The sequence below is a fragment of the Rhea americana genome, unplaced genomic scaffold (genome assembly GCF_003343005.1).
Source record: "Rhea americana isolate MKP2758 unplaced genomic scaffold, rheAme1 scaffold_1, whole genome shotgun sequence".
Taxonomy (NCBI): Eukaryota; Metazoa; Chordata; class Aves; order Rheiformes; family Rheidae; genus Rhea; species Rhea americana.
Genome location: NW_028185038.1, coordinates 17,295,765 through 17,320,162, shown reverse-complemented (window position 1 = coordinate 17,320,162; position 24,398 = coordinate 17,295,765). Strand labels below are relative to the sequence as shown.

At 44.1% G+C, this 24,398-nt stretch overlaps 1 protein-coding gene across 1 annotated transcript in view; it reads left to right on the top strand.

Annotated features, from left to right (window-relative positions):
* PLXNA4 (plexin A4) overlaps positions 1–24,398 on the top strand; it is a 439,477-nt gene that overhangs the window by 392,749 nt on the left and 22,330 nt on the right. The window contains exons 24-27 of the mRNA XM_085299727.1: positions 7,133–7,292; positions 15,282–15,385; positions 18,606–18,705; positions 21,331–21,521. Of these exons, the coding sequence (XP_085155853.1) occupies positions 7,133–7,292; positions 15,282–15,385; positions 18,606–18,705; positions 21,331–21,521 (555 nt within the window). The remainder of the gene's footprint in view (positions 1–7,132; positions 7,293–15,281; positions 15,386–18,605; positions 18,706–21,330; positions 21,522–24,398) is intronic.

Sequence of the window (24,398 nt, the reverse complement as noted above, 5' to 3'; positions counted from 1 at the left end):
CTTTTTTAGAGGTTGAAGCATGGTAGCTTATAACCTTTTCCTCTTTATCTCATTCTAGGTCTAACACCATAGTATGGTCATTGGTGGCCAAATGGATCTGATGCTGACTCTCAGAGGTGTCCATTATAAATAAGTGTCTGTGTAGGCTGGAAATGGAGGAAGGAGCATTTGTGCTCTGTCTGGGTTGCAACTCGCAGCTGCAGGAACAGAGTCATTCAGCTGTAGACGGGAACAAGCCTCTTTGCCTAGCAATGGATAATATGCAGCACAGTCTAATAATGGCAAGTGCTGAGGTGAAGTGGATAGACCAAGGGGTCTTCTCCTGTCTGTATTACTGCCAGTGATACTCTCATGATACTACCCTTCCTCTCTGGGAGAAAACTTACACTCTCAGAATCTTGTTTGGGGCAAAAAAAAGAGCACAACTTACATACAAATCTAAGACTGTATTGTTAGTCTAATATGTATCTTAAAAGTGTAATGAAAATACATGGAATAGCTAGTGCTAGTTCAATTACAAAATACTAACAATCATTTCCAAATTAGAATAACAAATCCTTATTAATAATGTAATTAAAATTATTCTACAAAATATTTAGTATCTACCTCTTTGCCCTGATGTGATGATCACTCTTCCACTATTTCTCTGGGTCTTAGCAGCAAAGGCACTAGTCTTTGTAGAAAGAAGAAAGGTGGAGGTTGTTGCTGCAATTCATCACCACCCTGAGGTCTCTACTGTGTGATAYTCACAGTAGAGCTTCCTCCTCCCCTGCTGTGGCTCCCCTGGAGCTGTTTTTACCCCTCCTCTGCTCACCGCTGGCTCCCTTCCGCCTGGCCCCAGCTACAGTGGGAGGGTTGCCCAGCGCCCAGCACGGATCACACGTCGGGCTGTTCTTTGCCAAGCAAGGAAGAGGGGCAGCCTTGGCCCTGCTGGTGCTCCTAGTGCTGAGTTCAGGCAAGGTGCTGTCTTCCCTGTCCCTGAATCATTTTCTTCATAAATTAATTGACTGCAGAGTGAAAGATGTAGTGTTTATTACTACATTGGGTATGTCCAACCTTAGCTTCCACCATGAGATCATAACCTTCTGGTTGATYAAAGGACCAATGATTATTAGACGTAACTTCTTAATGTAATTATTTGTGGACCTTTACTTTCTCTGAGATACACTAAATCCACTGAGCTCCTAAGGCTCTGCAGGATGAATGAGATTCTCCAAATCCTCAGTGATCCTTGTAATTCCTTTCTTTCACACACCTTTGTTCCAGGAAAACCCTGGTCTTAGGATTCTCGGAGGATGCTATTGGCTTGTCTTCTGCTTTTATGTGCCTCCTCAGTTGAGGAACCTTCATCTCACTTAACTTTAGCTGTCTTTAAAAGCTATGTGTCCAGTCAATTTCAATTCATTGACCTGTCCTAGATTCTAGCTCWGCTGGGCTGACTCACTGTCTATAAATAACTGTTTTTCTTCAYTGACTACGGACCAAACTCATGAGCTTTGATCAGAACTAGGTTTAATGGGGAGATATACTTTACTCCTAAATATGAACAGAATTTAATTTCTCATATTAAAAAATAGGACTTACCTGTTAAATCAGCATGATACGCCTCTTTTTCTGTTACGCGTGGTTATCTAGCAATTTGGAAGCCTGATCTCGCATGAAGTAACTKAGAAAAAGAAAGAAAAATGCAGACACAGAGCGATCACTTTCACCAAATGAAATCCCTCCGATCCTTTTAGGCTTGATATAAAGCAGCCAGCAAGGAGAGTAGTAATTATACATCAGCCTGAACAAAGCTCTCCTCCATTCATTCTATGTTGTTTGATGTTAATCAGCTCTGCCTCTTACATCTCAAGAGCAGACAAATATATCCTGATAGTAATCTTAGCAGATTTACAGAGATCAGCTTTGGTGAAAGAGATTAAGAAGCAGCAGCATATGAATAGGCCTATTCTTCCTTTTTGTCTCTCTCCATTTCTATTTCATTTTCCCTCTCCTTTGCCTTCCTTAAACAGGCATTATTCTGACATCTTTTGTTAAAATATATCATAATGAAATAAAGCAAGAACTGATTCAATGATTCAATATTTGTTTGTAGTATAGGATTTCTCTGAATGTCTCCTGTTCTCTCCCAAACTCATCCAGTCATTAGTATGAATTTGAAATACTTATGGCTAAAATTCATTGAGTTGGTCAGRTTTCATGAGTGCTGCATACTAGTTGTTTGCTTGACAGAATTAAATTCCAATTCCTGCAATGCGGTACACTGAAAAAGACTATTTATTGTTATTAGTCCATGAAGGCAAGGCTAGAGCTTCTTTTGGGGCTGGGGGATGTTATTCTTTACTCTTCTTTAATCATGACCAAACTTTTTAAGTCATGATTTTGACTATGGCTTAAATGAAAAATAATTTGAAAKAAATTAAGTAACTTTCTCAGGAAGATAAAAGGAGGCAGAATAGTTTCAAACATCTGGAAATATTGATTTTAGAACACATACCTCACTTAACTTAGATTGTTTGGGGCTGATTTCTCTCCAGATAAGATAGCTCTGATTTGCTGTCTGCCAAATCCTACATTTCTCCATTGGAAGCATCCCTCAGTGGGCTATGATCTTTGCACTGTATAATAATTTGTGTACATGCAAGGAATTGTTTAGTTTGGGAGAAATTAAGCTAGTTACAGATGTGATTTTCTTGAATAAATGTGTTGCAAGCCAAACGATAGAACTTATCCTGAGCCGTATCATAGAATCATAGAATGGTAAAGTTCCTCAGAGAAACACCTTCTGGGGTTAATGTCTTCGCTAGCAGTCAGTGCTCATCGTCTATGGTCTGCAGTGTTATTAAAAACCTAGCTAGATTATTCTATCTATAAAAGACAGGAGGTTCTCATCCCTGTAGGTCATGACCTGCCTTTGCCAGAATCCATGATTTTTTAGCCATTTACAGTCTACATGTTAAAACCTCACTTCCAACGGCCACTGCTTGGCTGTCATTGGGATATGATAGACCATCCATCTCCTGCATCAGCTTCATTTCTGTTGACACAAATAGTGTAGACGAGCAAAGGCCTTGATGTGCATCGGATGCTGTCAAGAGTATTGGATAATTAGTGCTTCGAGGTGGCAGGCAGGAGCTGCCCAATATATCTTGTCTCGGAGCTTTTGGCATGCTCTGTGTGGTCCCTGCACACCTCGGTAGCTCTAGTGCAGAGAGCCTAATCAGCTTATCTCTCCTGACATCATACTCCACTATGGATAAAGACTCTTTGAGCTGTCTGTATTTAAAGCTTTTGGGGTGTTTTTGTGGCAGGGAGGAAGTCACTAATAAGATGTCAAATGTTTTCCCATGCTTAGCCTCTTTGGCAGTCCTTTCCTGCACGATCTCTGCCAAGCCTTTGCTGAGAGAAAGATGTCTGTTTCCAGGATGGAAACTGCAGTGGTCTGGTCACAGGACAGACCATTCAAATACTACTCAGAGAACTCGGGGTGAGGATCCCCTGTGAGGAACCCCAAGCCATGCCTTTATTATTTAAATGTCAGTAATACACAGTAGTGATCAGGCTTCAGTTGCAGTAGGCGTTGCATGTCTATATACTCAGAGACAGCTCATGTYTGGAAGGGCTGGCAGGCAAAAAAAGCCCAAGGATTTTAAAAAAAGGTCAATAAGCACAGATCCAATGAGACAGCATGGCTCATGATCACACAAAATCAGTGGGAGAGCTGGACTCAGAGGTTCCTAGTCTGCCTGTTCCCGATCCAGCATCTTTCCATGCTGACTCCATGATTGACACTCTCTTTGTACTATGTTGACAGAGACTTCAGTGCAAGGCATGACAGTGGTGTCAAGGGCTGATTTCTTATCAGTGGCAAAAACCACACTTTCAGCATCTCCTTGAAGATTGCTAAAGTCTCCTGTCCCCTTTGTCCACACTAATAGCTCTTCCCAACAGGGTTCAAGGGCAGGGAGTGAATGCATTCAGGAGATCAATGTCTTGCAGATTCCCTCCAGCTCACTGGTTATACAGGAATGCAGCACAGGCCATCACAGAGGTCTCTTCTTCTCCAGGTGACATCAAAGATTGTGTTGGGCAGCACTGCAGGAACGATGGGATTAGGCTTATGTCTTTCACTGGTTGCTGTAAGGTCAGCCCAAGGCAAAAGCACAGGATGAACCTTATACGTCCAGTGAGAATAGAGTCCCTGAAGTCCACCAAATGGAGAAAGACAATGCTTAAAGGAGTTTTTCTCCTGGTCACCTCCTCAGAGGAAATCTGTGGGAATCCAAGAGGATCAGTATAACCCCTGGGAGATTTCCCRCAGGGGTGGAGTAGCAATCTTTCTCTCCTTTGTAAACACCTCAGTTTGATTAGGAGCTTCAATCTGCTAAGTGGTGACAGATTTTCAGGCTGTTGGTACAAGGATGACCTCTACAGACCCCATAAAAAATTTTAAAGAGAAACATTTTTTTGTGTACAATACACAGCTGCCCCTTGCAAAATTCCCAAAGCCTTTGTAGCAAAAAAAGTTCAGAGCTCCACAAGAGAGCAGTTGGAATACAAAATCCGAGAGTTTACGTGAAACCTGGGACTTATCTATCAAAGTCACTGAACTGTAAGAAGGCATTTGGTTTCTGTAAACAAAGACTGCATTGCCTGAAGTGTTGAAAAGAGCTTCTTGAATGTCTTTGAAATGAACACTGAAATGAATGAGTATGAGGGTTTGCAGGTGCTAGTAGCTATCTCCCTCTGTGCTTGAGACCACCAAGAGCAAACCTGTCTCTGGCCCTTTGAAGCATTACTTACCCAGCTCCCTGATTTAGAAAAGGAGAACAAGGGCTGCTGTAGTTGGACATGAATGGTCATACCTGCCCAGGCAGGGTTTTTCTGCTGCCATCCAAAGTAAGCACCCCGTGAAATTCAAGGACAAAATTATAACAGCAGATCACCACTGTCAGCTCCCAGCTGGATGATAAACCAGATTGCATTGGTGTGGCAGATACAAGTCAGCTCTTGTAGGAGACCTAGGACTTTCTGGATCGGCAGAAGAAGGCCTAGCAGGCTAGCCTAGGTCATTTTGAACAGCACGAGGTACTTCCATGCGAACAGCTGAACTGAATCCCAGGTCACTGCATTGGAGCTGAATCACACTGACAGAGCTTGCGTTGACATCATCTAAGTCCACCTTAGCCAAACTAAAATTAGCAGAGATCTTTGGAAAAGATCATTGCGTGTAAGAAAGACATGCAAAGTGACTTGATCTCCAGAACCATGTGTGATCCCCATAGTACTTTCACAAGATCTGGCCTAGCCTGTAACCACCACTTCATTTCCCTACAGATGTTTAATGGGAGGAGGACAACTAATAACCTCAACACTGGATGTATTTTAACAGTGCTTATATGTATAGCTCTGTGATCCTTTGGAATGAAAGATTCCACAAAACAGTAAATCTATGCTGTCATTGTTATTATCTGAATTGATGCTCTTCAATACTCCTGGAARTGACATATAAATAATAGCTTTATGATCTAATCAATATCTCATATTTATATCTCCCCTTTCATCCAGAAACATCACAGAGCTCTTTGTAAGCAATATATTCACAAGTCCCTCTCAGCTGAGCATAACGGCACCAAAGGGAGCCTGATGAGCCAATATATAATTATACTGATATTATTTCACCCAGTTTCCAGCCACTTTGAGATTCCACTGCATCTTAGTAGGTTAAGGTGGGAAGTAATGGAAAGTCCAGTACCTATTGCGTACTACAGAAGGGAATTTACAGGCAAGGTAGAATTTGCCTAAGTCACCAAAAAATAACATGTCTCCTCTCGTAAAAATGCCACAGGTGCATTTAGTAATTACATATATCCAAGAGCTCCACTGAACACTCCTTCCAAGCATAAAGGTGTGCTAAGTTTATAAAAATTTATAGACTTCTCACTCCTGTAACCAGAAAAGACCAGAATGTTTGACATACACATGGCCCTAAGTTAGGGGATAGGCTGCTGTTAAAATCTGTGCATGTACTTAGGGAATCCCTTCCCCCTCTCTACCCCATATGTTTTGCATTTTACTCTTGGACAGTGTTTGGAGTAGATGCTGTTTTCCTTCTGAGAAATCAGAGGCCATTCTATCAGAGTCACTTTTTTGTTCTCTATGCCAAAGCAAGAGATATTTTTCTTTTCTTTTCTCATTTTCTCCCTTTTTCCTTTTTTCCCTTTTCCCTTCCCTTCCCTTCCCTTCCTTTTCGCTTCCCTTCCTTTTCCCTTGTCCCTTTCCCATTTTTTCTCCCTCTATTTCATATTAATAACATTTTTCTCAGGCAGAAAAGTCCTGGACTGTCACAGGACTCTGCAGAAAATGTTCAAAATTAAGGCTGAAAGATCTATGACCATTTTTACCTGAATTTTCAAAGTCAGAGTGACAACRTAAGATAGACATTATTGGACTCTGTTGCCTTGGCAGCTCTCTAGAGAGCAGAGGATAGCTCAGAGGCCAAGGAAAGTTCTGGAGAGCACTTTGGATGTCAGTTCAGCTCCAACGAGGGCCAGAGTTGATAGCGCTTTTGATGGTTTCTATGAAAAGAGTGTTTGGGKGAATGCAGTTTTTACTGAAGGCACCAGAACCTGAGCTGATGCTCATGGGCTTTCTGCTATTAAAGTATTGCAAARATGCCAGAGAGATGAGGCTCAAATTTGGGGGGCTTCTCCCACAGTTACGGTAGCTTTACCTCCCAGAGATAAGTGATGTGAGAGACAAGTTCAAGAAAACCCTCGCATCAACCCAAACTCACTGACTCTAACATTGGGGAGCCCCTAGCACRTAGGTAAAACCCAAATCGTGCTTTCATGAAGTCAGTGGCTGAGTTGCCCTTAGTTCAGTGGGCACAGATCCTAAGTGATACTACAGGATTGCAAGATAAGGGATAGAGGACAAAGCAGGCATGGACGTATGTAGTTCTCCTGTATCTTCTCAGAACATATTTCATCTTATTCCACTCAAGATCCCTCCCAGCTTCATCCAATTTGTAGGACACAAGAGGCTGGCTGAGGAGGGCAGACCACAAGGTGCTTGTGCCGTTCTGAAAAGCATGGCTGATCTCACTACCTCCCCTCCCCTCTCTCAGGTCCTGAGCTGTGTCAACCCTGACAATGTGAACAGCCCTGAGATCCCGGTGAAGATCTTGAACTGTGACACCATCACTCAGGTCAAAGAGAAGATTCTGGATGCCATCTTCAAGAACGTGCCCTGCTCTCACCGGCCCAAAGCTGCTGATATGGACCTGGGTATGTGAGTGCATGGTGGGCATTGAACACCACTGTGTAGGGGGAAGAGGGGAGATGGGAGCCAGACAGACCTTGTCCAGCTATTGCAGGTGCCACCTTTCTAGACAAAGGGTGCCCCTGATGCATGTCCARAGCAGAGCAGCAGTAACGGATTGATTGAACTGATGGATACAGTCCTGGCTAGTGATAGCTCTAAGTCTCTGTCTTTAAGGACTACATGTTAGAAAGACTAAGAACCACCCTTCTACATAAGAAATAGCAGAACTGAGGACTGCTGCTCTGAGATTTCCTTTYTGCAGAGGACTAGGAGAGCTGCATTCACGTCTTAAGGGAAAAAAATGAATCTCTGTTTATCATTAGCTCTGCCCAAGATCATTATAGGAAAACTTTATGAATTCMTGTGTTTTTCTCTGTGGTCTGCTCCTTCGTGCATTACTCTTGTTGGAGTCTGAAAAGAGCTGCATCTGTTTCACTACATTTCCTGTCAGTTGTGCTCTGGGGCATACAGGGAGATGTACCACCCATTATAGGGGTGCCTCTGAGTCCAAAATCATTTTTTTTGCACAAAATATGAAGCAAGGACAGTGGGAGGAGTGAGGTGTCTGATATTGGGTCACCATGCAAATCCTGACACAATACCTGGAGGCTACTACGAAGCGATGAGAAAAAATCTACTTGAGACAGTGTTGTGATGCCTGATATGGAGGTGGGAACTGCACTGTGCAAGACGATTAGCCAGAATTTGCCTTTGATGACCTTCAGTGAAAGAGAATTGAGTGGAAAGTGATGGAGTCTATAAAACCTTGCGAAGTAGAAGAGGAACCAAAAGGAAAAGGAATGGACTAGTGCCAAGAAGCAATTCACTGCGATAATGGAGGCAGAAATGAGAGGCCAGGGATTAAAGTTAAGTGTGTATATGTGTGTGCGTTATGTAGGGCAGAAGGGGACTCCTGACAGAAATTGCAGTAAGATTTTTGCTCATGAAAGACAGTTAAAATAATGAAACAAGCTGCCAAAAACAGCAGTAATAAAGAACAAATCATATACATCATCAAGAAAGGACTCAAGACATTTCTGGAGCTGCTGTGAGCCAGCAGGGAACTGGAGAGTGCAAGTGCGAGCCTGAGGCCAAAAACAGTAGAGGGTCAGGGCGTCATAGTTGGGGGAACAGGGTTTATGGCTGGATCCGTTGATGTACGCAGTGCTGGAGACACATTTGGAACCTGAGTCTGGGTGTGGGCAGAAAGTAGTCTGCCCTGCTATGGGAACTGAATGGCGTGTGAGCCCTGGGAGGCAGGAATTTCACCAGCGTGTTGGAAATATAAGGGATAAACTGAAGCCCACAGATTTTATCGCAGCTTTGATGACTGACAGCAGGTGGTTTTTCCCTTCTCTATGCTTTTTCAGAGACAGTCTCGACACAGAGCCCCATAACCCACCTCCCTGTCCAAACTATGGTCAGGCCTGGAGAGATGAGCTGTTCTGAATCTGACCCATATTCCCAAATACAGAAGAGTGTTTATGTGTTGGGGGGGGGAGTCCTCAAATGGAGAACCTGACAACTGGGCAGCCTTTTACTGCTTTTACTGCTGCAAACATTTTTGACCTGCTAAGTGGTGCTAAAGACCAGTGAGGTCCCAAAAGTATTCGTGAGCATGTGCACAAGTTTGTCTTTACTGACAGGAGACCATTTTATGAGCAGCCATATAAAAAATAGCACTCATGATGCTGTTGGGAGAAAAAAGCATCTCATCTGCAACAGCAGCAATAAAGTTTCAGGCTTCGTTAGCACAGCTTCCAACAAGGTGAGAGGAGTGCGACTGACATGAGTGAAGAAGGTGTGAAAGGACATGCACATCCCACCACAACTCCAGTCCATCTTCTTTGTCAGAAAAGATGTTTGTTGGTCTGTGGCATCCTTTGGTCACAACGAAGGTGGTTTGGGGAGAGCAGGAAGATGATGTCCCTCAGAAAGCAGCACAGAGCTCTCAGGGTCAACCTGCCCTGGGCTGCAAGAGCTGCTGAATCAGCCCTGTCAGTCCTGGCTAAGCAGCAGGAGAGAGCATATGATTGCAATCCGGCCTTGAAATCAACGGCTTGCTAAACAGCAACACCGTTTTCTATTACCATGACCATTTTCTAGGCTTTCTGTCCATACTAAGGCCAGATTGTTCACACGGAAGAAAGCAAACAAGCTAATGAGTTATTTTGAGTAGTTAAATGCAGGGTAGCTGCAGGCAGAGTGACTTGTATGTGTCACAAATGTCATAATGTTTTGCAGTTACCCAGACGACTCATAGTGGGGGCTGTCAGCTGAAAGTTCTTATATTGGACACCCTGAAGTTACATTTCAGTCCAAAATCCAAATTGCAGCCCTCTGAGTAAAGGTTTCTTTCTATAGTGGCTATTCGTGTTGTTATTATTTTTTAAAGTCCTCATCATAAATAAAATCCCCCTTCTTTGGGAACGTATTAAGGTGTGAGAATCACAAAACAGAAATTTGGCTCCACACCGAGACATCCACTCTCCCTGCTTCTGATTGCCTCCTGAAAGGGACTGCTGGGGTGCTGGGGGCTGCCAAGCCAAGTGCCATGCACTGCTTCTGTATCCACTTTGGTATGACCGCACCAGGGCAAGCTCTCATCACCTCACCAGTATGCCTCACTGGAGGTGCCATACTGGGGTGGGCAGTTTAGAAACCATTTAAATTGAATCAAACTCTAGAACATATACAGTAGGGCAGACCACTTACATAATACAGGATAAAAAAAATTTCCAAGCACCTTCTGTCTATGCATTTTGATATGAACKTCTCTTCCCCCGACCTGCAAACTGCTATGGTCCTTTCTCCACCTTAAAACTGCAACTGAAGTTCCCAGTTCATTTCTTATAGGTCATCAGTTGCAGGCAACTTATCCATCTTTGTTTCCCAGCCACCTGGTCATACTGGAACCTGCAACATACAGACGAAAGTTTATTCTGCTGTTACCAGTGCCAATYAGTCACTCATGTGGAAGCTATTGGGAAGTGATAAAATACTTCTAGGAACGCAGGACTAAAAGCGGCCGCCTGGCTCTTCAAACTAATCCTTCACAAGCACAAGTAATCATGAAATAAGTACTGAGCCTGAGTAAGCCAGATGTATTTCTTTCACACACATTTGCTGCACATGACCAGTCACAGACACATTTCACAGCCCTTTATGGTGGATTTAAGGTCTGTAGTAAAAGGTTGGGAAACATAATACAGCATGTATGAATGACTAAAATGGATCATGTRCATCATGACCTGGAAGTGCCTGTTAAGGATATGGTAACTGATGGTGACTAGCTCTGGTAAAAACATCTGGAGTGAGGTGAAAGGACTCCCATCCACCTTGGTATTTCAGTTGCCCTGGAAAAAAAAATCATCTCTCCACTGAACTTTTCTCTCTTTTTCAATGAGCATGTTCAGGGTCACCTGGATCAGAGAGAAGGCACACAGGAGGTGCAAGATTTTCAGTAGGATTCAAGCTGCAGAACAGCATATCCCTGGTACCTATAGAGCCATCCCCTAGCCAGGCACTGATAGAGCTTAGACAAGCCCCTCTTTGTCAATTGGCCCTGGAATTTCTTTTTCCCATTCAAGTTGAGCAGAAAGGTTGTTTCTAAAAGAAGGAAAAAAAAAAAAGAAGAAGTAATTCCTGCGTGCAATAAAAAGATACACTATCAGCTGAATGAAATATAAAGGCTTCACAGCAGCTGTCTCCTGAGTTTGCATTTACCRCTGCTCCTGATTGGAAGGCTTGATAAAGATAATGGGATTTTTAGCTTCCCTCCCCCTCTCCCTCCATGTCTCCGGAAGGTGGAAGTGTAACAAATTGGATTGGAGTGTGTCTCTCCTTTGTGGCAGCATGGTGAGGAGCGTGCAGATCTGATGAGAGAGGTACAGGGTGCTGCTGCCAGCAAGGACAAAGCTACAGTTTTCCCTTTTCACTGTGAATACAGGTGTTGGGGTCACCTTTTCTTCCTTTGCCCCTTCTCCCAGCCTCTCCATTTATTTAAAAAGACCAGCATGAACACTTTAGCACTTGCAGAGCAAGGGAGTATGCAGAACTCCTATAAGGCAAACCAGGACGAGCGGAGGGCCCCGTAGAGAGTCTGGTGACCACAGCTGGGGACMTTTCCCAGTCAGCACTCAGCTGCACAATAAAATAATTTGTACTTGGTCAAGGGAAGAAGAGTATAACACTGAAGCCACAAGCTCTGCATCTGCCCTGTGGGGAATTGACCTCTCTGGCTTGCACAGGAGAGGGTCTTGTGTGGAGTCAGACCAGCAATTCTCCATCATTGTGTGCACTCACTGGAGCACTTTGTAAGAGCACCATTGCCTGATCAAGCCTAAGGTGCAGCGTTTTGTGCTCTTCTAAGAGATATTTGGGACCCATTAGCTTCTGGGAACCCAATCCACATAGGATGACCTGAGAGCGTCGCCCTTAGACATCACAGGGATAATGTAGGTGAGGATCTAAGGAGCTGAAGTAAATGAAGAGCAGTTTAGGATCAGTGCTTAGCTGCTATAACCTTTACTTACACTCTGAGTATTTCCAGCCAAAGAAACACTCAGCAATAAACACAGCAGCTGACCTCTTCCTGCTAATTTAAATGAATAATAAAGGCAAGGGCGACTTTCCCAATACATTTTAATTATGTGATAAGAAAATTGCTGAAACCAAAAGAAATTTGCAACGGTCTTTGCATTTTTATATTAGGAGCAATAAGCAGAGGTGGCAGGTGATGTCTCCATAACTAAGAGTTCATTTTAATTAACTCCAGCAAACGAATAGACTTTCTGCTTGGACTGTGGCTAAACCGTATGTGGCTGGGTCGTTGTGACTGAGATATGACCATCAATGAGGACACTTTAGATGGTTCAGGTTGTCTCTGGCTAAGCCACAGCCATGCCTGGTGTCTCTAAGTGATATTACATTTCTCTCCTTTTTCTCTGCTTATGCATTCCTTGCCTATGGGCAAGTCTGTGAGTCCACTGTTAGGAAAGCTATGCCAGTCCTCCACATGGAGCATCCTTCAAGTGAAAGGTAGTGCCCTGGGAAGTGACAAAGCAGTCCAGTCCTGCCGAAAGAGAGAAGCACGTGGCATTTTGGGGCACAGGCTGGAAAACTGAGAGTAGTTGGAAACAGGAGCCCTTTTACCCACACCTACTTTGCCAAAGGCTGATGGAGGTAGCATACTCCAGGAAGCAAGTGTTGGTTCTGGTTCGGGCTCTTCTCTTGGTTGTGTCTCTGCTGTAAGCTAGAGCTGAGAGCTTCCTCTGCTCTCTGTTACTCAGGACTCCAGGGACAAGAAGTGTTACAAGAATGCTGAAGGAGATGAACCAGCCCTAGAACAGTGTCTGGTGCTTTGCTAAACAAGGCAATGATCTACTCAGGGAGCTCTGGCTGTGGCTAGATCTTGACAGTTAGACTCAGATACCCCAAAGTGTTGTGTCTATTTTGCCAAACGAAAGTGAACAGGAACCATTTCTCATCCCTAAGGCAAGTGACACACACTGGCTTCCATTACATAGTGAGGGTTGGTCTTGGAACCAGCAAGTTGGACAAAGAACAGAGTTAGAGGGTGAACTAAGAGTTAAACACTGTGAATAACTAGTATTGSTAAAGTACTAGGCCTTGTTCTGTTCAGGTCTGTGGTCCACCCCTTGTGTTATCTATTTGTATAGACCTTTCCACTGTGTACTTTGATGGTGGAGTTCAGGATCCTGCAGGAAAGAATTAAGGCAACAAGCAGGATTGCAACCCTGGACTTCAGGAGAGCAGACTTTGGGCTCTTCAGAGACCTGATTGGAAGAATCCCATGGGTTAAGGCCCTAGAAGGAAGGGGGGTCCAGGAGAGCTGGCTAATATTCAAACATCACTTCCTCCAAGCTCAAGAGCGGTGCATCCCTATGAGTAAGAAGTGCAGCAAAAGGGGCAGGAGACCTGCATGGGTGAGCAAGGAGCTCCTAGCCAAATTCAGACAGAAGAAGAAAATAGACTGTGGAAGAAGGGACAGGCTACTTGGGAGAATTATAGGAATGCAGTCAGAGTATGTAGAGATGCGGCGAGGGAGGCTAAGGCCCAGTTGGAACTGAGTCTTGGAAGGGATGTCAAGGACAACAGGAAGGGCTTCTTCAAATACATCAGCAGCAAGAGGAGGACTAGGGAAAATGTGGTCCTGCTACTGAATGGGYTGGGGGCCCTGGTGACAAGGGATACAGAGAAGGCAGAATTACTGAATGCCTTCTTTGCTTCAGTCTTCACTGCTAAGTGCAGCCCTCAAGAATCCTGCAGCCTGGAAGTGAGGGCGAAAGTCCAGAGAAGGGAAGACTTTCCTTTGGTTGAGGAGGATAGCATTAGAGACCTTCTGGGCAGGCTAGACATCCACAGATCCATGGGCCCAGATGGGATGCACCCACGGGTACTGAGGGAGCTGGCAGATGTTGTTGCCAAGCCACTCTCCATCATCTTTGAAAGATCCTGGAGAACTGGAGAGGTGCCTGAGAACTGGAAGAAAGCCAATGTCACTCCAGTCTTCAAGAAGGGCAAGAAGGAGGACACAGGAAACTGCAGGCTGGTCAGCCTCACCTCCATCCCTGGAGAGGTGATGGAACAGCTCCTTCTGGATGTCATCTCCAGACATATGGAGGAAAAGAAGGTGATCAGGAGTAGCCAGCMTGGATTCACCAAGGGGAAATCCTGCTTAACCAATCTGAKAGCCTTCTAGGATGGAGTGACTGGCTGGGTAGATGAGGGGAGAGCAGTGGAYGTTGTGTACCTTGACTTCAGCAAGGCTTTTGACACTGTCTCCCATAACATCCTCCCAGATAAGCTCAGCAAGTGTGGGTTAGATGAGTGGTCAGTGAGGTGGATTGAGAACTGGCTGAAAGGCAGAGCAAGGAGGGTCGTCATCAGTGGCGTGGAGTCTAGTTGGAGGCCTGTGGCTAGTGACGTCCCCCAGGGCTCAGTGCTGGGTCCCATCCTGTTCAACTTCTTCATCAATGACCTGGATGGGGGGACAGAATGCCTCCTCAGCAAGTTTGATGATGATCCTAAGCTGGGAGGAGTGGCTGACACACCTGAGGGCTGTGCTGCCATTCAGAGAGACCTGGAGAGGCTGGAGAGCTGGGTGGAGAGGAACTTCCTGAGGTTCAACAAGGGCAAGTGCAGGGTCTTGCACCTAGGGAAAAACAACCCTAGGCACCAGTCCAAGGTGGGGGCTGACTTTGTGGAGAGCAGCTCTGCAGAGAAGGACCTGGAAGTGCTGGTGGATGACAAGCTGACCATTAGCCACAAATGTGSCCTTGTGGCAAGGAGGGCCAATGGTCTCCTGGGGTGCTTTGGGAAGAGTGTTGCCAGCAGGTGGAGGGAGGTGATCCTGCCCCTCTATTAAGCCCTGGGGAGGCCTCATCTCGAGTCCTGTGTCCAGTTCTGGGCTCCCCAGTACAAGAGAGAGACACTTCTATGAGCTAATGCCAGACTTGTCATGTCTGTAGGCAAGTGCAATATGTTCTGATCTCTACATGGTTCAACGTAATTTTTGAGTGTGCGTGTGTGTGTGTGTGTGGGTGTTTCCAGTGCAAAAGTCTTTTTGTGAAATCAGTATCATTTTAGTTAAGGTAAACAAAATAGTTTGTATAATGTAGGACTTGACTCATAACTTCACCATGTAGTTGTGATTTTTGCATTCTTTTCTGAACCATCTCCCTTAATCTTTCCTGATTCATCTGTCCCTTCTTTCCCTCTGTCATGGGCTTTGGACATGTGTACATTTGTGTTGTATGTGGTTGGAGGCACTTACCAGACTGTAATGGTAGACTGTGACATGCTGCTTCACAGATAAGTAGGCTGCACATGTGTGAGGCACATGAGTTATGAGCACAGGAATTAAACCTCTGTACCCTTCTCTCAGAGGGTCTGCAGAGCAGATTGAAATGTGCTATTTCTCCTTGCAGAGTGGAGGCAGGCAAGTGGGGCGAGGATGATCCTTCAGGATGAAGACATCACAACCAAGATAGAGAATGACTGGAAGAGACTCAACACGCTGGCACACTATCAGGTAATGTGACCACAGACGCCAGGATGACTTACCTGATGCTGTTACTGTATGATCACCTATCAGGGAGTTACTAATCTCCAGCCAGCTCATCTAGTRCCTCCCCAAAGGCCACACTGCATTCCCAAGGACTCAGCTTTGCCCAACATACATCCYCCTCCTCTGTTGCCTGATGCAACTCTGACACTTGGCAGTAGCTTTCTGGCACCACAAGACTGCCCTGTATGTGGCCATAGTCTGTAGGGAAGCTGTAAGTATCATGATGGGACAGAACAAACTCAACTCAGACAATGAATTAAAACAGTGTCCTACCATGATTCYCTGTTTTTTTGCTCAGGTCTGTGGGAGAGAATGGGAAGAAAGTAGCTCAATCAAGAAAGTTAAAAGGAGAATGACAAAGTGCTGTTCTCTAAGATGCAGCAATAAACAACAGCTGAGCGAGTAATAATTGGGCAGAGCCTTTGAATTGAGTACATCCATCCTGCCCCACTGACCTGATAGGAATCATCCTGAAAATCGTTAGAAATGAGTCCAGAGGAAGAAAAAAGCTTCTGTCACTTTCAAAGAAGAGAGCAGCCCTTGTGGGCAAAGGATGTGAAAGGGAGTTGAGGTCAACATGAGGACAACACAAGTCAATATTTCTCTTGTTGACAAACAGAAAATAAGCCCTTTCCTCTCTCTTTTTTCCAATACATCCAAGCTTTTTTTTTTCTTTTTTCTTTTTTTTTAATTTTAGTAGAATGGAGATGGATTGAAGGAATAAAAATACAAGGGGAGGGGGCTTATTATCCAGAAGAAAGAGGAGGGAAGCAACATTGCAGGATATAGATTGGTACAGTAGAGTAGTCAATGACCTGAGAACTCTTGGTTTTAATCYATATCTTGATCTACATGACCTTCCTTGGTGGAGGCTTCCCTTCATCTMTGCATTACCTTGAGATCCATAAAAGAGGTCAAAAAATATCTTACAGAAGTGATAGATTTCCTGAAAACCTGAGTTTTGGTGAAAAGCTCCCTCCACTTGTGCTCTCCTCTTTTGCTAAAAAAGCCCCATTAACTTCAGCCTTAAGATGACAATTTTATCCTTTCCACGATCACACCTCAGCAATCTATGATTCATAATATATATATATATATTTTTGCATTTAATAGCTGACTTGAGGAGGCAGAAGGCAGTAATTTGAAAAGGAAACAAAACTTTTCACTTCCAATTGACTGAAATATTGCTGGCTGACTCCAGAAGACTTTGTGTATGGGGCAGTGGGGGGGGGGGAAGGAAGGGACACTTGTGTTTTATTTCACCAAAACAAGGGCATATTTTTCATTTCTTTCTTGACTTTTTCCAGTTGTTTACTTCCAGCAATGAGCTCCCAATGCTGCTAATGAGATGAGCTGGGGCAGAGCAGATTCTCAGCTGCCAAAGTGTTGAGCTCTGTGTCACTTATCCTGGCTGTCCTGAGGCCCGAGAAGAAGCATACGGGGACAGTCACTGATATTCCCRATGCCTCAGTTTCCCCATCTGTAGTATGGGCCTAAAACTACAAAGAGTCAATAATTGCCTTCCATGGTTGCTGAGAGGCTATTTAATTAGCCTCTGTAGTGCTTTGAAGATCAAAAACTCTGYGCAAGTGCTAATTATTATTATTACACAGACAAGAGCTAGAAGTTGTTAACATTTTTTTTTTCCACGTATCTCCTTTTTATAATGTCTTATTTATCACAGATATTCCTGATATGGCTCCTCTGAGCCACTGGCTTGTTAACATTTCTGATACAGGACTCAGATGAATCGCCTAGATGTAGAAAGAAAAAGTCTGGCTCATTTCTGAAAGCTCTGTTATCTGTTGAAATGCTTTCCCGTGACACCCTGGAGCAGAGCCATGCCAGCCCTGCTCCTGTCCCTGAGTCGAGACTCTCTGACACAACAAGGAGGAAGAAGCTGTGGTGGTCAGCTCTCTCCAGCAGTACATTTGTCACCTGGAAAGAGAAGACTGTATGGAGAGGTTGACAGGATCAGTGAAACTGGAAAATGTAGATATCCACATCTGAGCTAGGTACCTAGACACTGCCTGCAGGCRGGTTAGAAGGAACAGAAAATGTCACATCCATTTCCCATCCTTATGGGACATCCCACTCTTAATGTCTGAAATATCTCGGAAGAATTATTCCCCCTAAATGTTTATTTCTCCCTGCTTGAAGTCATTAGCACAGTTGCAGGTATCTACATAGCAGCTATGTTAAGGTAAAGGAGATGAACCTTAGAACTAAATTTTATTGCTGTGGAAAGGGACTCCAAATCCAAGTCCTAAGCAACTCAGAAGGATTTACATTCCTTTGTCCTTGAAAACCACTCCTGGTTTGACTTAAATTTAGAGTTAACTTGGAAAACTCCCTTCTCTCATTTGTCTCTTGATTATCAAATATGCTTCTGGAGACATTTTAGCAGGACCTCAGTAAGGCTGAAATCTGGACTCACATTACCAGATTATGCAAGAATATCTTGTTTAGAGAAAATCCTGTTGTTTAAGGGCTGTAATTGTATAAAAAAAGCTTGTGAGATTTGAGACCTAAAAAACTGATCTACACACTCTGATGGTTCTTGGCCTAGAGCTTTACCCAGCTCCCAGCCCTCCCCTAGATTCTTCAGTCTGGATCTGCTCAAGGAGTTTGAGATCTCTGATATTTTTATTTTTTTAATGACAATCCCAGTCTTCCATCAGCTGAGCTCCCAGATAAATGGGCATTTCTCCATTTTGAAAAATAACCCTACGGTAGTTCCAGCCTGACTTAAAATAGTGTTGTGGTTACATGTTACCTTAGACACTCTACAGTATGGCGACAAAGTCTTTTATTCTCTTCATGTCCGTATCCTACAGACTATTAGAGTTGCTTCATGAAGAACCTAACGTAAGTCTTACTAAGGTCGATGGAAAGATTGCCATTGTTTTCAGTGGGCTTTGTTTCATAGGCCAGAGTATGCTTTGTCATCAGCTGGCCTGTTGCCATAGTTCAGGCTTCTAATGATGTAACAGGAAGATTTTGTCCCATTTTTTGTCTATAGACCCACTCAAGAAAGCATCTTATGCTTTGAGCCAAAATTACTGTCCTGCCTGTAGTGACACTGATTTATGGCTCAGGTTTTGCTGCTTRATTTCATACTGCCCTTGGCATGCTCTTCAGTCAGTTCTCAGAAATTTATTGACAAAGTCCATTTTGTCTGTAGGTGCCAGACGGATCTGTGGTAGCTTTAGTCTCCAAGCAAGTCACTGCCTACAATGCAGTCAACAACTCCACAGTCTCACGGACTTCAGCTAGCAAGTACGGTAAGGACCTATATGCTGATACAGGTTGAGAGAGCAATGGAGAGGAGATCCCAAACATCATGCTGGTTACAAAACATTGAGTACCAGCAAAGCGAATGATAAGCCAATGATTAGTTAGTAGGAATGGTGGGGAATTGGAGCAGAAGAGAATTTAGCCGTGTAAAACTTTGACATCTGGTCCAAGCTGTTGATCCAAGTATCTGGATTACTCTTGGGAAGTACTTCTCCTCACTCTTGGTGAGGCTAAACAATAAGCTGCCTAAATTTTATAACACTGTATTATATGACATATATTCCATGGTCAGATAGGATGAATCTTGCTCTTAGMGTGTGCACAGGAAGCTGCAGCCAGGGAGTACGCAGCACAGTACAAGAGTAAAGTCATTCTCGTTAGTAAAGGCCTTGGAGTATGGTCTGTGAGGAAGACAGATTTGTGGCACAGATAAGAGGATTCTTGGGCTACAAGCAACCATAACTTACATAGGGCACTGTCTTGAACTACTCTTCACAATGTGGATGTTGTGTGTCTCATCCAGCTGTCTTATTATCCCCAGGGAATTTTCACCTGGAATAAATAAATAAATAAGGAGCTTACTGAGCTCTTGTATCAGCATATCTCAAAGCAGTATACTGCTTTTCACATTTTACCCATGAGACAGCTGAGACTGAGACAGCTATGAAGCAGAGACCAAGTGGAAATTCTGCAGAAACACGGTTCTCCTGAGTCTTATTTACACCATCACACACGCTTCTTCTCTGCAGTAGAGTCACAGGCCATGATATGTCTCACTATAGTAATGTGGGAGGGCAAAGAAAAAAGCAACTCTGTAATCTGCAACGAGAGACTGTTGTAAAAGCACCCTCCATTCCAGGTCCAGCATTCATATCTCATTGTTGTTGTTGTTGTTGTTGTTGTTGTTGTGCTTTTGTATCTCATTGTTGTTGTTGTTGTTATTTTAAATGTATGACAGCATTTCTCATCCTTCCCATTCCCTTTAACTTGAGGAAAAGTACAGTTACTCAATGTCCAGAGGAGTTGTCTTCCTCTTTCTCCAAGGACATGAGTAATCCACCAAATCTTATTAATATTCATCCTCTTTGCCATGTGGTTGCAATTACTGAAAGACACGGTGACCTTTGAAAAGGAAGACTTTGGGGGGGGGGGGTGTAATTTCTGTTGAATTTCTTTTCCTTTTTTTTTTTGTATGGGGTATGGAAGGTATGGGAGGAGGGTATGGGGAAAAATGCAGAGGGAGGAGAAGACGTCGTGGGTCAGAAGTGATTGTTAATTGCAATTAAGGAAACAGCATCCACAGAGAAAAAGGATATTCCATCTGATAATTAATATGTAGAGATTGGTAATGTACTAATGAGGCTGATTCAGACCTTGCTACAGAAAGKTGCAACACTCATGTGTTAATTATCATTAGAAAAGACTCAATCTATAGCATTACTGGWAGGTCAGAGGGAGAGGAAAGCCACATGCCACCAGCTGGAGGCAGAGGGAAATGAAATCTGGGGTGTAAAGGTGTTCTTGAAGACAAAATTTGTGTGGGTCCATCTGGGGATCTGGTCTACTTTCTATTAGGAGCTTAACAAAAACAAGGCTTTTGGGCAGGGAGTGAAGAGGACAGTTGGCTGGGAGGCACTGGGTTACTTTGAGGCAAGAGTAGGGAGGAGAAACATCTCCTCCTAAGTCTGGGGATGGGGACATAAGCAAGATGTCACATCAGTATTATCACATAGAAAGGCCGATGGCCCGTTCTCTGACCATGAGGCTGAGCAGRATGGATTTGTATGGCTCACATCTGTTCAGCTAAAAACTAATAAGATGATCTTGCCCATAATGGCTATCATAAATTGTCCAAACTATCCCCTGACCTGCCCCTTGGCAGTGTTTGACAGTGACAGAGCTAGTTGTCCCAGACCAAAGCTCTGTCAGGGAACATGGTAACAGTTAAACAGCATGGGCAACTGAAGGTCAATGTTCGGGCCTTGCGTAAGGTACTAACAYAGACACAGTCATCACATCCTGCTTGGCTGACCTCCCTTATGTTGAGCAAATCACTCAGTCAAAAGTTAATGCTTTGATAGTAAGGCCCGGTCAATAAAGCTGCTTTGACAGCTTCTCTGGTTCACACCATAATTCCACACTGGAAATAYACCTACATTACTCAGTGTAAATTGCAGCACTCAGTCACCTCCCCCTCCCCAAGATGATGGAGTTTTACTGAATGCTAACATAGAAATGCAGAGCTTGTGAGAGYAGGCACACTATAGTACTGCCACAGCCCTCCAGCTTTGGAGACCCCAGCTAACATCTGCTCAGGGGGTATGCTGTGTGAGCATGACGTCTGGGTCTGTGCTGTGCATGCGTGCCCGAGGACTCATGTCTAGCTGTGGTCATCTCAGCCTTGCACCAGAATCTGTGTGCGCATCCAGTACATATAGTGGATGGGAGAAGTACCTACAGCCAGCACTGAACCCAGGTAGAGGGAAAAGGTCATCTTCTTGCCTGTCTGATGAAAAGCTTCCATTAAGAAAAGTAGCATATTTCTGTGGCAAAACTCATTGATCATAATGCAASTGCTAATAAGGCTGAGACACATGCATCTGTCTTTCCAGAAAACATGATCCGTTATACAGGCAGCCCAGACAGCCTCCGTTCTCGTACRCCTATGATCACCCCTGACCTTGAGAGTGGAGTCAAAATGTGGCATCTGGTGAAGAACCATGAGCATGGTGACCAAAAGGAGGGTGACCGGGGCAGCAAGATGGTTTCTGAGATCTACCTGACAAGGCTACTTGCCACCAAGGTACATGGCATGGTGGAGGGGGTGGGGGAGCAGAAATGGGCTTTTAAAGGTTGATGTGAGACTTATTGCAGACAAGAAATGAGAGACTGCTCAAAGGATATCAAAGGGAAATTAAAAACAGAAGAGTAGAAGGAAAGTAGAACAAGTGCTCCAAGAAAACAGAATCAGGAAATGGATTTGTGACAATGAAATGGTAACAAGAGGGAAATGGCAAYTTTAAGAGCAGGACATTGGGTAGTTCTAGAGAGAGGAAGAACAAGAAGAGGGGCTGCTATGAGCAAAGGGAGTGACTTGTCAAAAATGGACTATAAATGAGTGAGAAAAAGGTGATAGTAACCAAGCAGAACCCAAGGGCTTAAGGAGAGATTGGGATTTGGAGAACAACGAAGAGTGAAAAACCAAATGCCCTGAGCCTGGTGGAGAGAGTTTGCAGAGATGTAGGTGTGTGCTGGGCTTGTAGATTATATAGGATTGTAGTTTGTCTCAAATGGAGCAAACAAAGAGCTAGAGCATGAACATGTTCTTATCAGGCTCCAGGAACGCATCATATCGTGCCTTGCAATTTGAAAGGGGATCCCATGCCACAAAACCCTGTGTGGGTATGTGTCCTTCTTCTCCACCTTTTCCCTGGGACCATAAAGATTTAGTTCTCATAAAGGAGTCTTGTGTAGATGACTTGTCAGGGGATTAAATTAGCCTTGGTGTGGCTAATAGATGACCAGCTCCAGAAAGAGCAAATGGAGTTAGGCATGCATACACGTTCAGATGTGGAAAGTTCAGGAACTCCTAARGGAAAGTAGATATCAAATCATGGAGGTGCAGAGCAAGAGCATCCTGAACTGAATCCCCAGAAATGTCTCACACATCACAGATGGCCCRTGACAAGTCTCTGCATAGACACCAGGGACTGCCTGCCTCTGGGGTCTTTTCTATAGATCCAGTTTTCTCTGTATGCTGTGATGTTCTGGCTGGTTGTGCTCTTCCAAAGCAACATTTCCTAGGTGTTGGTAAGCTCCTATCCAGTCAATCCATATTCCCCAAAATGCTGTGGAAACCAGCTTCTGATATGGAGGAGAGCCTTAAGGCTGCCAGATCTGTAACTTACTGCAGTGAACTTCTGATTTGTGAAAGCTACAAAAAGTGATTTAACTCTCCCGGTGTCTGCAAAGCTCCAACTCACTGTTACTCGGCATCACTCTGTTCTTTACCTGAGATGGGAATGGCTGGCTCTYACAGCAGCTGGCTGGCTCAGAGGCTGGCAAAAGACCTGAAGCCTTTCAACTTCTTTCATCTCTGACCAGTGCTGTCCTCCACAAAACTTAYTTCTAAAGGCTTTACAAGCACGTGGGCAAAAACGCTTGTCTGAGCTTCCATCTATTTGCTTTTCCACTCTGTCAGTCCAGTTTTGGTGGTRGTCTCTTTGTATAGACCTATATCAATGAAGAGGTTGCAAAATTCTTCTTTTGCACCCCGGCAGAGACCAAAGCAAGCAGAGACAGGCAGTAAAATCCAAGACAGGTTCCCTTTGCATCTGACATCTTCTTGCAGCATAGAGATTTTCTGTCCCAGCCTCTCTCTAACTCGTAAGTTATCTTGGTGATCCCAGAAGTGGAAACYGCAGAGCAGCTGTGGCTCAGGTGTGGCTAATCATGATGTTATTTCACCCCATTCTGAGCAGGGTTAAACAAAGCAGTGATCAAACAGCCCAATCTTCCTTCCTTCGATGAAGTTTTGATGATTATCATTTCCTGTCAGAACGTCAACAGACACAAACACAATTATGTGTGTTYGTGCAAACACCCTCTGAGTTCACCCATCAGACAGACCTCCATCATACATTTAAGTCCTACCGTACAGTTTTATCTACATTTTTTCCTCGACTCATTTCACTGCCAGTTTCTGGCTCTATCCCCAGGACACAACGGCCGGCTCACTCTGGCTATCTGTGCTGCAGTGGGATTCAGATTTGAAGCGACTGTCTTTAGCTTTTGGAATATGCCCAACTCCATGACCTTAAGATGCTTTCATGGATCACATAACATCAAAAGAAAATGATGCTCCTCAGGGACCGGGCCCCAGCTGCTGCAAACCAGTGATCACTGGACTAGTGCGGATTTCCACTGTCTAGGGATACGTCCCCTTACCCCACCACTGAGTCACTTCTAGTTTTTGTTCCAGGTCATGAACTGAAGTCTTGCTTTTTGTGAACACAGTAGAAAATCAGCTGTGATGCTTACACAGCAACACGGAGAGTGGAAAGGCTGTGAGTTTTCTGTTTCAGTTCTAGGACTGAGAAATTTACTTTCCTCATCATGCTCATTTGAAGGAGAGAAAGAGAGAGTTACCAACTGCTGGTAATATAATCCCAGGGAATACTTAGATAAAATGTCAGTAATTTTTATTCTGGTAAATCCCTGACCTCTGAGACCTAGAATCTCTTGTCTAAAAGCCTCAGAGGTTTTCTTTGTATTTGTGTGGGTGAGCATGTAGAGAACTAATTCCCTCCAGAAACTGAAACGGGAGGGCAGCTCTTTCACATCAGACCAACAAGATTTCCCCTCAGGGGCCCTTTCTGAGTCAGATATGTGCTGCAGGGTTTTGTTCACCCTGCAGGAGCTCACACAAGCAAGYGGTACCTCTGTTTGTTTCCCAAAGAATAAATCAAATGGTGAATCAGCAAGAGACACCAGCCTTCTAATTAAGCATTTGTTAGCGTTATGTAAACTTGAGCCACTCTGGCGGAACCCAGCACTTCGTTTCTAGTAGGATTTTCTTTTTCCTGGGTCTGCAGAGAAAGAGGAGGGTTTTGTTTTTCAGCTGAGGGAATTTTTCTATTAGGGAATACTTGCTGGAGAGTTGATTGCTTTTTTTTTTTTT